This window comes from Colobus angolensis, unplaced genomic scaffold (assembly GCF_000951035.1).
Source record: "Colobus angolensis palliatus isolate OR3802 unplaced genomic scaffold, Cang.pa_1.0 Scaffold21, whole genome shotgun sequence".
NCBI classification, from domain to species: domain Eukaryota; kingdom Metazoa; phylum Chordata; class Mammalia; order Primates; family Cercopithecidae; genus Colobus; species Colobus angolensis.
The window spans coordinates 8,116,178-8,129,891 of NW_012115266.1; the positions used below are offsets into that span (position 1 = coordinate 8,116,178).

At 47.8% G+C, this 13,714-nt stretch overlaps 2 protein-coding genes and 1 pseudogene across 4 annotated transcripts; 2 read left to right on the forward strand and 1 right to left on the reverse strand.

The window, feature by feature from the left end:
* The first annotated feature begins 285 nt into the window (after nt 1-285).
* On the forward strand, nt 286-2,625 carry LOC105512287 (annotated as a pseudogene). The gene has a single exon (XR_001001829.1). The product of XR_001001829.1 is annotated as an uncharacterized LOC105512287 (transcript).
* A 2,722-nt stretch (nt 2,626-5,347) lies between these two features.
* On the reverse strand, nt 5,348-10,497 carry FEN1 (flap structure-specific endonuclease 1). 2 transcript variants are annotated; one of them, XM_011942719.1, is made up of 2 exons: nt 9,529-10,497; nt 5,348-7,234 (listed from the first exon to the last, which is right to left on the reverse strand). In XM_011942719.1, exon 2 carries the CDS (start codon nt 7,211-7,213, stop codon nt 6,071-6,073), a length of 1,143 nt encoding a protein of 380 aa, XP_011798109.1. In that variant the 5' UTR covers nt 7,214-7,234; nt 9,529-10,497; the 3' UTR covers nt 5,348-6,070. The 2 variants fall into 2 exon arrangements, with proteins under 2 accessions (XP_011798109.1, XP_011798110.1); XM_011942720.1 differs by having other exon boundaries at nt 5,356-7,234; nt 9,348-9,607.
* Nucleotides 9,939-13,406, forward strand: TMEM258 (transmembrane protein 258). The gene is made up of 4 exons (XM_011942718.1): nt 9,939-10,002; nt 11,943-12,052; nt 12,627-12,763; nt 13,300-13,406. Exons 1-3 carry the CDS (start codon nt 10,000-10,002, stop codon nt 12,751-12,753), a joined length of 240 nt encoding a protein of 79 aa, XP_011798108.1. The 5' UTR covers nt 9,939-9,999; the 3' UTR covers nt 12,754-12,763; nt 13,300-13,406.
* The last annotated feature ends 308 nt before the right edge of the window (nt 13,407-13,714 follow it).

Below are 13,714 nucleotides of genomic sequence, written 5' to 3' on the forward strand. Positions count from 1 at the left end.
TGGGGCAGGGGTGTAAATTATTTCCTTTTTCTAGTTTGGCACACGCAGGTGGTTGGTGAGCAGAAAGAACCAGGAGGGTAACAGAAGAGGAGGGACCTACTGAACCCAGAGTCAGAAAGAGATTTAACACTAAAGTTTCACTCATGCTGGGCATGGCGGCTCACACCTGTAATCCCAGCACTTTGGGAGGCCGAGGCAGGCAGATCACGAGGTCAGGAGTTCGAGACCAGCCTGACCAACATAGTGAAACCCCATCCCTACTAAAAAGAGAAAAATTAGCCGGGTGTGGTGGTGCACGCCTGTAATCCCAGCTACCCAGGAGGCTGAGGCAGGATAATCTCTTGAACTGAGGAGGTGGAGGTTGCAGTGAGCTGAGATCACGCCATTGTACCCCCAGCCTGGGCGACAGAGCAAGACTCCATCTCAAAAAAAAACACACAAAAATCCACTCATATAAAGGGTGAGCTCAGCTCACTGGTCCACTTCTCAGTGCCTTCTCCATCCTCATTTGCAAACCTCAGAGGGATAAAGCAGTTGAACCTGATGAGCAAGAATTATAACAGCAAGGAATCATTAATGTTTAGAATTCTGAGGTCCAGCACAACTCAGTCTCTAGGAGCTCAGCTCACTGCCCAGGGATAGGTATGACCTATGTCTGCCTTAGGCTGCTGGGAGAAGCCATTCTCCAGTTTCAGAAGCAGGCAGGGCAAAGGTCAAGACTGTGGTATTGGAGTCTTTTGGCTCTGAAGGATCCTGGAACCACTGATTTTGGTTTATTCCCTCCAGAGTCTAAAGAGAACAAGAGGTGCTAGCTTTTACCAAAACAGATGGTAGAGTTGCTGGCTATTTAAAAGCCCTTTCATCTTTTAATTCACTTCTTCTTTTCACTTCTTAACCACCCCACAGGAACAGAACATTCCTAGGACTGGGAGTCTTACTTTTAGCTCCATAAGCAAGTGAGCAGATGGGACAGGTTAGTCTTTTCTCCCTAGAAACAAAGGGGATGTCTGGTGGTTTCCCTTTGCTTCCCAACCTAAAATTTCAAGTTTAATAAAACAGCAGTTAGCATAAGTGACCAAATTGGGAGATAATTATCAGTCATGAGGAAAGATACACATTTCAGTCATAAAGAATGTAAGGGCTATAAGTACAAACTTTCTATAACCTAAATGATGTTATAGCATTAGTATTTTTTAGCAGGAGCAGAAAGATTAAATATGATCACTTCATACTTCTAAATCAGAAATAGGAAGATTAAAACCACAGAACAGTTTGTGACTGCCGTTGCTATAGCTAGGTATCTTACTCTGTCCACTCTTGTTCAAGTATCTAACTCTTCTGGAGATCAAATAGGCTTTAGAAGAGATTATCCTAAATTCCTATCAGTGTAATACTAAACTATAACTTTTTAATCATCTGGTTTTTAAAAGATAAACACAGTTTAGCCCATCTCTCCAGAGAGCAAACATAGGAATATGCCTCAGGAGCCTTTACTCCTAGGGTTTATCATCAGCCCTCATACCCGTTTCCCCCTCCAACCCACAGTCTTTGCTTCCAGGTGGGGGGATTACTTCTTTGCCTCTTCAGCAGCATCTGCTCTAGGCATACTGATCACTTTGGACACTGGGAGAAGAGAACCTCAAACTAGGAAGACAGAGCCTACATTTAGTTTTGGGAGGGGATGGCAGACAGCAAGGAGATGAGCGTCCTAAGGCATGCTGGGATAGGGTCAGAGGCACCACCCATGGAGAGGTTTGTCAACACAAAGACATGGAAGGTTAGAGGTTTGTCAACACAAAGACACAGGAAGAATGGGCTGCAGAAGATTTAGATGTTTTCCATTTGGGCACATTTAACTTAGCTGGATAACTTGGTTTAAAACAGCCTGGGTAGGAAAATTAGAAGCTGGGTGCAGTGGCTCATGCCTGTAATCCCAACACTTTTGGGAGGTCCAGGCAGGAGGATCGCTTGGGCCCAGGAGGTCAAGCCTGCAGTGAGCTGAGATCTCCACTGTACTACAGACTAGGGTGATAGAACAAGACCCTGTCTCAAAAAAAAGAAAAAAAAAAAAAATAGAAGCAGAATTGAGGAGCTGTACCTCATTGGCTTCCTGACTCCAAAATAGGTGCTGATCCTTCCTATTTGCCGCCTAAGGTTTGCGTGTGGTGTCACCAGCCTGTTTAGCCAAATGGCTTTGGGCCTAGGCTGCCCAATCTGAGCAAACACCAGTGAGGCTCTATTGAGCCAAGACCAGGTCCTCAAAGCACCTGAACCACTGTGGCCTTCTCAGCCTACAGCACAGTGGTCTCTCACATGGCCACAAAGGGACACAGTGACAAAAGGCTCAGAATGTTAGTGGTAAAATGAGTGATCTCAAATCTACTGACAGATGTAAAATAGACTTAGAGAGGAAAAGCTGCCTCTGGTCAAATAGATCATGGCAGAACGAATTCCAACTCACTTTTTTACAACTCCAACTTTTATGTTTATCTTTGTTCATTTTTTTTACAACCTGGCCAGAGGCATTTTTTTAATCAGGCCCAGTATCAGTACCTTTTTGTGTGTGCCAATTTTATTATCACATCCCTGTGAAGTTGAAAAATAAAGTTAATTTTGACCAAAAGACTTCATTTGTAACCCATGATGTTCCTCTGTGTGCGCAGGATTCCTGAGTGCCTCTGCTACGAGTTACTGTTCACCTCTCTGTGCTCTTTAATCACTAGACTCCCCTTTGTATAAGCTCTTTGGGCAGAGGAAGGCACATCAGGACCCTCCAGAAAACACCAAGGCAAGGGTGGAATATGGCAAGGAAGAGGAAGGCAGAGTCCTTCTGATGACTCCCGTGTTCAAATGTGAGATTGTCAGTAACCTCACCAAGTTTCACATGTATCACTTCCTCCTGTTCATGAGGCAATGCCCTTGCCCTTTTGTCCTTCAGCTTTCCATTCTGAATTATTTTCTCTTTATTTTTACTTACTTGTTTTGAGACAAGGTCTGGCTCTGTGACCCAGGCTGGAGTGCAGTGGTGCTGCCATCTCAGTTCACTGCAATCTCTGCCTCCCAGCCTCAAGTCATCTTCTTACCTCAGGCTAATTGTTTTTTTGTTTTGTTTTGTTTTTGAGACCAGAGTTTCACTCTTGTTGCCCAGGCTGGAGTGCAGTGGCGTGATCTCAGCTGACTGCAACCTCCTAGGTCCAAGCAATTCTGCTTCAGCCTCCCAGGTAGTTGGGATTATAAGCATGCGCCACCACGCCCAGCTATTTTTTATTTTTGGTAGAGACAGGGTTTCACCATGGTGGCCAGGCTGGTCTTGAACTCCTGACCTCAGGTGATCCACCTGCCTCGGCCTCCCAAAGTGCTGGGATTACAGGCGTGAGCCACTGCGCCTGGCCTCTCTTTACTTTTAAACTCATTTCTAGTTTCCAAATAGTCTCCCTAAGTCCTATCTGCCTAAATTCTTTCTCTGCAAGTGTGATCCCTCAGAGCTGGACTGCAGAGCAATGCCTCTTAACCCTCCAACTAAGACAGCTCTCCTGAGCAAAAACATTTGTAGGCATCATTAATCTTCCCTGCAGTGTGCACACAGAAAGTTAGAGTAACAAAATTCTATAGGAGACAGACTTACCTTCAAAAGACAAAAGAAAACCACTACAATCTTGACCACCACAGGGTGTAAGCCCTTAATTATCAAGAGTTACTGCACTGAGGCAATAACTCCTAAGAAATCTTAACATTTCGCCAGGCAAGGTGGCTCATCCTGTAATCCCAGCACTGGGAGAGGATGGCACACGCAATCCTAGCCTTTAGGAGGCCGAGGCAGGAGGACTGCTTGAGCCCAGGAGTTCAAGACCAGCCTGGGCAACAGTGAGATCCCATCTCTACAAAAAATTGAAAAATTATCCAGGCATTGTGGCCTGAGACTGTAATCACAGCTGCTTGGGAGGCTGAGGTGGGAGAATCGCTTGAGCCCAGGAGGTTAAGGCCAAGATCACACTACTGAACTCCAGCCTGGGTAACAGAGTAAGAGACTCTGTCTCAAAAAAAAAAAAAAAAAGGGCCAGGCACGCCTGTAATCCCAGCATTTTGGAAGGCCAAGGCGAGCGGATCATGAGGTCAGGAGCTCGAGACCGTCCTGGCTAACACAGTGAAACCCTGTCTCTACTAATACAAAAAAATTAGCCAGGTGTGGTGGCAGGCGCCCGTAGTCCCAGCCACTTGGTAGGCTGAGGCAGGAGAATCGCTTTAACCCAGGAGGCGGAGCTTGCAGTGAGTGGAGATCACCCCACTGCACTCCAGCCTGGGCAACAGAGTGAGACTTCGTCTCAAAAAAAAAAAAAAAAAAAATAGCTGCTTAACTTCTTACCCAGCTTCAAACATAAGCTGGTTTTACCTTATTTCTGATAGAAAAAAAAAAGAAATCTTACCATCTTTACATCTTTAGTTCCTATCACTACTACACTACTACTGCAGATTTAGAAGCAATCTACCTGAATCAGAAAATAGAGCTCAAATAAGTTGTGTGGCTTGGTATAATCTGGGAAAATCAGTTTCAAAAGTTACCTGCCCTTGGGACAGAACTTTTTGTCAACACCAGAGTTTTCAAAAAGTACCCTAGTTATGAGGCCATTGCTGGGTAAACTTTATCCCATTCCAGCTTCAACCAGAGGCACTTGTACATACTGAAATTTCACATAAGATTACACTTGAAGAATATGTTTCTCCATTAAAAAACTTGAAAACTACTGGTCTTCAGGCTCCCTACCTGTTTAATCTGTCAAGACATTGCCAGCTTAAATTTCGGACAGTTACATAAGTGTCCATGTTAACTTTAAATGGCCCTGACAGGAATGCTAAAACATCGGACATTCAAATGGGCCAGTTCCCCACCAAGCTTTCTCAGGATTATAAAATTTTCAAAGTTCAAAAACATGCGATCTCTATGGGAAATAATACCTTGGACTTCAGTTTACAAAAGGAACAAGAAAATGGTTTCTGAATGGCAGTTTTCAGTTTACAAGTAGTGGCAAAGTAAATGCTTGGATGTTATGAGGTAGATGATCTAACTTGTGAGACTTTCTTAAAGGCACTCCTTTGATCTCACATGAGAGATCTAGAAATCTATTCATTAAAACTCCTCTCCCAGCAAGATAAAATAAAGCATCCTCCTCCTAATGGCTGAAGTTCCATCTGCTATGACCATTTTATGGAGCATGGTGCCATCTTGTGGACACTCTCAAACCACCCATTGTTAATCGGGTGCAATTACACAGCATGTTGAGTGAAAAGGAAAACTATTTGGAGTCATGGTCACTTAGGACATTTTCAAATGTTCTCAAAGAACATGACATTTTGGTCACTTTTATAATTTTATTGATCTTTTTTCTTCATAACTTTAAAACAAAAACAGCACATGAAAACCAGTGTCTTATCCCAGTCTCAACTCAGCTGATTGCCAGATGAACATCACTATGTTACTCCTCTGAATAACCAGACACAAATTATATAGCAAGTTCGAGTTTCTGCCCACCCAAGACATAGCCAATAATCAGTCATAAACACAGACACAGTCAACTCCAGGGGCTCCAGCTCTCTGCCTATCTTCTCTCAGCAGTTCCTCCCATCTGCTAAGAAGCACCTTCCTGATGGCTCTCTCTCAAGGTGAGTCAAGGCTGAACAAGACAGAAAAGCACAGTCTAGGTCCACCATCACCTCCCACTGGCCACCAGTTGGCCAGCCAGGAAATCATTTCTGTACATCTTTTGTCTCCCCCTTTTATCTCCTCTCTTCTCCAAAACTTGTTGCTAACTATCACTTTCATGTAACAATGGACTTAGTGTCCATTAAACTGCCTGAGAAGTGGTTTGAGCATGATACATTTTCCTGAGCTAAAAAAGGGAAAGTACCTCTGTGGCCTTCTTGCCATTAAGATCAAGTAAAAAAGGGACTAGCACTACTGAAAAGGGTCACACTAGAAAAGCCTTAGAATCCTCTCTCCACCCCTGTGAAGGTTTCTCTAGTTGTAGCTCTTAAGGGTATTCTGGGGTCAAGGAGGTATAATGGGGAAACACATTTATTTTCCCCTTTTAAACTTCCCTGCTGCCCCAGTCTTTGCCTTTTTCTTAGTGGATCCCTTGGGTTCTGGCTCCTTGCGCTTAGCTGAAGAGAGTGAGCCGGTCACCTTGAAGAAATCATCCAGGCGGCCCTGGGTGCTGCCTTGGCGGCTCTTACTCAGCCTCTTGACCCCACTGCGGATTCGCTCCTCAGAGAACTGCTTTTCACCACACATGAACTTGACCAGCTCTTCTTCATTTGGCTCGCTCCACTTCAGCTCCACAGACTCTGGGTCCAGCACCTCAGGTTTCAAGAAGAGCTGGTGAGCCTCCTTGTGGAGCCAATTTTCTGGCACAGGGTACTTGTTGGGGTCAAGTCGCCGCACAATCTCCTCGATGCTCTTGTGCTTCTGGATGAGGTCCACAGCCCGCTTGGGCCCAATACCCCGGATACTCTCACAGTAGTCACTGCCTAGCAGGATGCACAGATCCACAAACTGTTCCTGGTTCAGGCCCAGCTCCTGAAGAATCCGGCTCAGGTGGAATTCCTGGATTGGCAGCTTTTTGGCTTCACTGGCAGTCAGGTGTCGCATTAGCACAGGGCTGCCAAAGGTGAGGCAGTCCATGTCCTCGGTAGCCGCAGCATAGACTTTGCCAGCCTTCACCAGGGCAGCACAGCTGGCCTCTGCCTCGCTGGGTGCATCAAGATAAGGGATGCCCATGAGGCTCAGCAGATGTTTGCACTCATCGTTGTGCTGCTTAGTGACCTTCACCAGTCGCTTAGTGAATTTTTCCACCTCCTGCTCGGCCCCAGCAGCCTGAGCCTGCTGCAGCTGCTTCTCTGCCTCAGCCCGCCGCTCACTGCGTTTGGCCAGCTCGCCTGACTTGAGCTGTGGTGGCTTGCCATCAAAGACATACACAGGCTTGATGCCATTCTCCATCATGCGAATGGTGCGGTAGAACATGCCCATCAGGTGGCTGGTGGTCTCACCCTCCTCGTTCTGCAGCACATCCCCACCCTGGCGAACAGCAATCAGGAACTGATAAATGCTCATAGAGGCATCAATGGCCACCTTACGGCCAAAGTAGCTCTTGATGTCATTCTCCCGGATGGCACTGGGGGCCACATCAGCAATTAGTTTGGCCAGGCCTTGAATTCCCATGGCAACACAGAAGAGGAATGACTAAAAAAGAAAGGCAAGTGAGAGACGGAGGAAAGAAGAAGGGTTATAATTGGTGTTATCTCACCAACTTCATGCCTTCAGCTAAATTCCACACAACAAAAAGGACACCAAGTCAGCACTGCTAAAGATGAACAAGACAAAGTCCCCATTCTCAAAAAACTCAGTCTAGCAGGATAATTTACTCAATAGTAAGGCTTAATGAGTACCAGAAATAGAACCAGGTGCTTAGAGAAATAAGATATTGTTGATATTCTAAGGTAGCAGCATTATTTATTATACAAAAAAACCCTACAACATGGGTCTCTATCAATGACCACAGAAGGCCAGGGTGCCCGGCCCAGCTTGAGGAGTCCAGGGACCATAATGGCAGACCTGAAAGACAGGCAAATACCAGCTAAACAAATAGATCTGACTTGTTTTGAGTCTCTGGAGAACCCTGACTGATAAGGCAGTGTTGAAAAAGGATTGCAAACATATCTGAATGGAGGTGATGTGGCTCTCTCACAAGCTTCTCTAAACTCTCTTCATCATCGCCTCAGCACATAAGAGTTTCTACTTTTATTATGATGTTGCTAGAGTTTCAAGTCTTTCCCTTTGCGTTTTCTCTCCACCACTCACTCTGAAATGTTAACTCCATGGCTCCTCCCCAGGTCCTGATTTAAGGGTCTGGCATGCTGTAGTCACTGGGCTCAAAAGAGTATTGCACTTCAGAGTTCAGTGTTTCCCAAATAGCAGTGTTTCCCAAATCACCCTCATGATTTTTGCCACTTCCAACTAAAACCTGTACTTTCATTCACTTAGTATTTTTTTAAAAAACTAAACTGGAAAACTCATAAGCAATAATATTTGGGTTCTATTAGTTATATTTTAATATGTGTTAAATGTATAGCTATTAAAGAGGATTTTTAGGAGGTGCAATTTAAAATCATCTTGCCATCCTGGCCAACACGGTGAAACCCCATCTCTACTAAAAATACACACACACACACAAAATTAGCTGGGTGTTGTGGCGCACACCTGTAATCCCAGCTACTCGGGAGGCAGAGGCAGGAGAATCGCTTGAACCCAGGAGGCAGAGACTGCAGTGAACCGAGATTGTGCCACTGCACTCCAGCCTAGCGACATAGTGAGACTCCGTCTCAAAAAATAAAAACTCATCCTGTACCCACTGGCGGTATGTGTCCAATACTCAAAGAAATATTCTACCAGGGCCAGGCACAGAGGCGCTGGCCAGTAATCCCAGCACTTTGGGAGGCCGTGGTGGGAGAATCACGTAAGTCCAGGAGTTCCAAGCTGCAGTGAGCTATGATTGTGCCACCACACTCCACCCTGGGCAACAGAGCAAGACCCTGTCAAGAAAAGAAGAAAAGACAAAAGAAGAGAGAAAGAAGAAATGGAAGACTCCACCAGGACTTTTCATTGTTCTCATTCTTCCTTCACAGGGTTCTTTCTACAGCATCAATGACTGTTCAATTCTTCCTTCTAATTCAGTCCAAACACTTCAGCATGGCATCACGTTCTTTCATGTTCTGGTTCCCAACCTAACCTTACATTCTGGGATCTCAACAGAAAACTGGAATAAGGCCCGCCTTTTCCCACTTTTCCTTAGCTGTGCCCTCCTCTCGCCATCCTTTCACGCGTCCTTACAGGTCCATCCCTGGATTATTAATCAATTAATAATTAATTGATAATGAATTATTCATTTGATTAATAGGAATAATTCCCCTGTGAATTGCAACGGCGAAAGCTCTGGCCTTGAATCCAGGCGCGGCATTTCCCATCCGTGTGACATTACCAAGCCACTGAGGTTTATGAAGAACGATTACCATGATTGTCTCTCAGGGTTGCTACCAGGGTTAACTGAGACAACAGACGGAAACCCCTAACGTCCCCTCTCCAGGCCTGTTCAACCCTTCGGCTCTTGCCTCAAGTCGGCGGCGCTGCTGAAGTGTGGACTGAGGACGGGAGGCCGTGTAGCCCTTGATCCCCTCGCGGCGTCCCACAGACAGGCAGGCAGGCAGGAAAGCGGCTAAACAACTCAGGTGTCAGAACTCTTTCTCGTCCAAGGTCTTGGGAAAAATACAACACGACCCCATAAGGTGGAACTTATTACCGCCTTTCTACAACGGAGGAAAAAGAGGCTCGGAGCTTACGCGACTGGCCCACGGCTCACAGGGGGAAAAGTGGCGGGACCGCTAGACTGCATATCACGCGCACTCCAGACCCCGGCTCCCCACGGCCCCAGCGCCAAGCGGACCCCGTCGTTCCCGGAGGCGCTTCCCATAGGGTCTCACCTGGACTTTGAGACACGAGGCCTCGGCGGCTAAAGCTTGGTTCGGGGTTGCCCCGGGCAGGCAGTTCCTAAGCCCGCTCTCCCTCCTCAGCTCAGCGGCGGGTCGCCTTACGCTCAGCCGCCTTCCAAAGCCCGCGCTCCCCTCACGTGACCTGCCCACCACGCACAGCCTCTTGGGGAGTGTAGTGCAGGCTGCGTCCCCTCAGACGGCTGCTCTCATGGCAACCAGTCCCTCCAGGGAGAATAGAGTCTCTCAGCGACCGTGGCGTAGCCTTCTCCACCCCTTGTCCCTACTCCACCCACACCAGGTCCCCGCAGGCCCCTGCTCCCGCTACCCCCGAAATCGCAGGACTACAAGTCCCCCAATGCCACTTGCGCCGGAGGCACTTCCTTTTCCGGTTGTGCTAGGCGCCTGCTCCTGCCGACGTGTGCTTCCGGTGGCGGAGCGGCGGATTAGCCTTCGCGGGGCAAAATGGTGAGAGGGTTAAGGGGAGTTCCCGACGGAGAAGCGAGGACCCCTCGGGGTCTGATACACACCGCGCTTTTCTCCTCAGACGCCAGAGATCCAGAGGGCTAGACGCTCCTGGAAACTCTGGCTTGGGCTGAAGGGTGGGAAAGGGGGAAGCCCCTTGCCATGAACTCCTTAGGTTTCTGAGCTCGCGATTTCTAAGGATGAGAGGCGTGGGGCGTATTTTGAATACCTTCCAGTTTGTATATCTGTTATCTGTGGTGTGTTATCTTTATCTGGAAAGTTGTTCTGCCGAACCCGTGCCCATCCTACAATGCCCTGGGCAAATGTTGTTTCTTGGTGAGGCACTTCCAACTCTGAGGCACTTGGCCAGACTCTCCTAGGAGCACCCACAGCCTCTGTACACGTTCCATGGACTCCTTTGTTTGCGGCCGCGCCTCCTAGTGACCACCGTCTGACGCGCATCTAGCTCTGGGATGATGTCTATTCATCTTTGTGTTCCCAGTGCCAAACAGAGGGGCTGTAATTGGAAGCTCAATAAATGGCAGTGATTGTCTTTATCATTTTGGGGGAAGGGGGCCGTGATTGTTTACTGAATTGAATTCCAGTGTCTCAGAACAATAGGGGCAGTTTACTTCTCTAGAGTTGTTATGTTCTGGATTTTAGAAGCGTTGGCTGACGGGTGACAATGAAGTTAACATTTGTACAGATCTTTACGTTTACAGCCCTCTTTCATAGGCATTATGTCATCATGTTCCCTACAACCTTAGGAAGGAAGCAAATACCTATTGAGCAAAATACTCCCTGCCAAGCACTAGAGTTTTGATTCATCATCTTTCTTATACATCAGTCCTGTGAAATAGATAATACAGTCACTTTACTCAGACTCAGATTACTCAGTAGAACCAGAACTTGAATGCCTTCCCTGTAGCTCACAAGATTCCATAATAGTATGGGTAGTGAGGAAAATACTGAATTAGAAATTGAGGGCCAGGCTCGGTGGCTCACGCCTGTAATGCCAGCACTTTGGGAAGCTGAGGCGGGCGGATCATGAGGTCAGAAGTTCGAGACCAGCCTGGCCAGCATGGTGGAACCTCGTGTCTACCAAAAATACAAAAAATTAGCCGGGTATGGTGGTTCACGCCTGTAATCCCAGCTGCTCTGGAGGCTAAGGCAGGAGAATCACTTGAACCCAGAAAGCGGAGCTTGCAGTGAGCCAAGTTCGCACCACGGCACTCCAGGCCACTTCAGCCTGGGCGATAGAGCAAGACTCTGTCTCAAAAAAAAAAGAAAGAAAGAAAGAAATTGAGGCTGTGCGCGACAACTCACACCTGTAATCTCACTACTTTAGGAGGCTGAGGCAGGCAGATCACCTGAGGTCAGGAGTTCAAGACCATCCTGGCCAGCATAGCAAAACGCATCTCTACTAAAAATACAAAAATTAGCCAGGTGTGGTGGCGTGCACCTGTAATCCTCTAGTCCCAGCTACTCAAGAGGCTGAGGTATGAGAATCTCTAGAACCCAGGAGGCAGGGGTTACAGTAAGCCGAGATCGTGCCCCTGCCCTCCAGCCTGGGTGACAGTGAGACTCCGTCAAAAAAATAAAATAAAAAATTGAGATCTGGGTACCACCAGTCAGTGACTTACAGCAGGCATTCTCAGCTTGGTGTCTGTAGACACTGGTCCGCAAAGCTCCGGAAATTGTAGGCAAACTTTTTCTTGTATGTGTTTTTTCTCAGGCAGAGAGTTTGTACCTTTAGTCACATTTTCATAGTGGTCAGATCATTGGCTTCAGAAAATGATAAGGACCATTGATCTGCAGCTACATTTCCAGGCCAAAATCAGCCTCTGTTTCACAGCAGCACCAGGCTCCTTGATAACCCCATGTTCTCTCCAGGCTGAAATCATGGAATTCTTTGATAGCTCTGATCTCTTGCCCTCCCCTAGGAGCTCGAGGCCATGAGCAGATACACCAGCCCAGTGAACCCGGCTGTCTTCCCCCATCTGACCGTGGTGCTTTTGGCCATCGGCATGTTCTTCACCGCCTGGTTCTTCGTGTATCCTTTCATTGAGCAGCCAGAGGATCAGTGATTAGTGGTTTGGGAGGCTGAGGGAGAAACCATGCCAAGTACATGGACCCCGCCAGTTTTGTACATTGGATTGGGGCTGGGAGAAGGTAAGGAGGGGAGGAGGGCTGGTTATGCCCAGGAGCAGGTTATGGCCTTATTTCCCAAGTTCAGGTGAGCTCAGTTTGTCCTTTGGATTTTCAGGACAGTGAGCAGGGAGGTGGTCTGGCTGGAGTGGAGGTGGGGAATAGGGGTGCTACAGTTGGAAAGGTGTATAAGGAAGGGTGCACTCAGGTGTCGGGAGGTCTGAGGGATAGTCCCAGCTCCGACCCTCATGAGCTGTGTGACCTGGGGCAAGTGACCTAACTCCTCTGGGTCTTATTTTCTTCATGGCAGTGGAGCACCAGAGTCCAAGGCATCTCTTAGGCCCCTCTGCCTGGCTGCTCGGGCTGGATAGGCCTCCCAGAAGGCACTGAGCCAATACCTTTCTCCTCAGAGTGCCACTGGCTGGGCTCTCTGCACTCCACAGTCCATCCCTTCACTTTGCCTTAACTGCGGTGCCCAGTTACGAGGTCACCTCTACCAAGTACACTCGTGATATCTATAAAGAGCTCCTCATCTCTTTGGTGGCCTCACTCTTCATGGGCTTTGGAGTCCTTTTCCTGCTGCTCTGGGTTGGCATCTACGTGTGAGCACCCAAGGGTAAGAGCTGCAATGGGATGAATGCATGAGCCAGGGAAGCCTCCCCATAGTCAGGTCAGCAGGGTCCTTAAAGCTCTTACCAGCATGACCCCTTGGTTGATGGAGACAGACTCAGTTGAATGGGTAGGGACACTAGACATTTGTGCCTCTTTCCCTGCCCCTCATACAGACTTGAGCCAAATGTGACTTTGTCAATTCTGAGCTCACATAGCCCAAGGCCTCGATCTGCCTTTGGGATGTACCACGTAGGAGTGTGAACGCAGGCTTCCCATGGTTGTACATTTATGCTCTTAGAAGTCAGACCCCAGTGACTTGGAGAGCCTGCTGGGAAGTTGGCTGGCTGAAAGGGGGTCAAGACCTGGGGCTTAAAACTTGCTGCAGACAATCCATCAAACAGGCCACTGGGAATCAGCTCTGGTGGCTCATCCTCAAAGACGTGTGCTCGACAGCCTTTGCCCCAGGAGCACAGGGGTGCAGGGAGAGAATGTAGAAAGAAGGGCCATTGGTCTCATTTTGATACCCCTCTCCTCTTTTAGGTAACAACCAGATGGCTTCACTGAACCCCTGCTTTTGTAAATTACTTTTTTTTACTGTTGCTGGAAGTGTTCCGCCTGCTGCTCATAATAAAGGCAGATGTATGGCAGTCCTGTCTGGGGTCCATTCTGCGGGGGTGGCGGGGTGCTGGGACCTACATTCCTTCCCCAATCTCTTCCCTTTCCCGTTTTTCATCTGCCTTTCACAGTTCCTGCTGCTGATCTACTTCAGGGGGATGAGATTTGTGTGGCACGGGTGTTTTGTCATTGGAATTTAAGGCTCACCTGAGGATAGGAAGGGTCTGGGCCTACCCTTTTCTATTGTTTCTAGGACAGACTTCTCTAGGAACCCGCATCAGTCCTTTCTGCCCTAGGCCAGTCCCTGCCATAAACATAGCCACCCTTCTCTGTGCTGGGG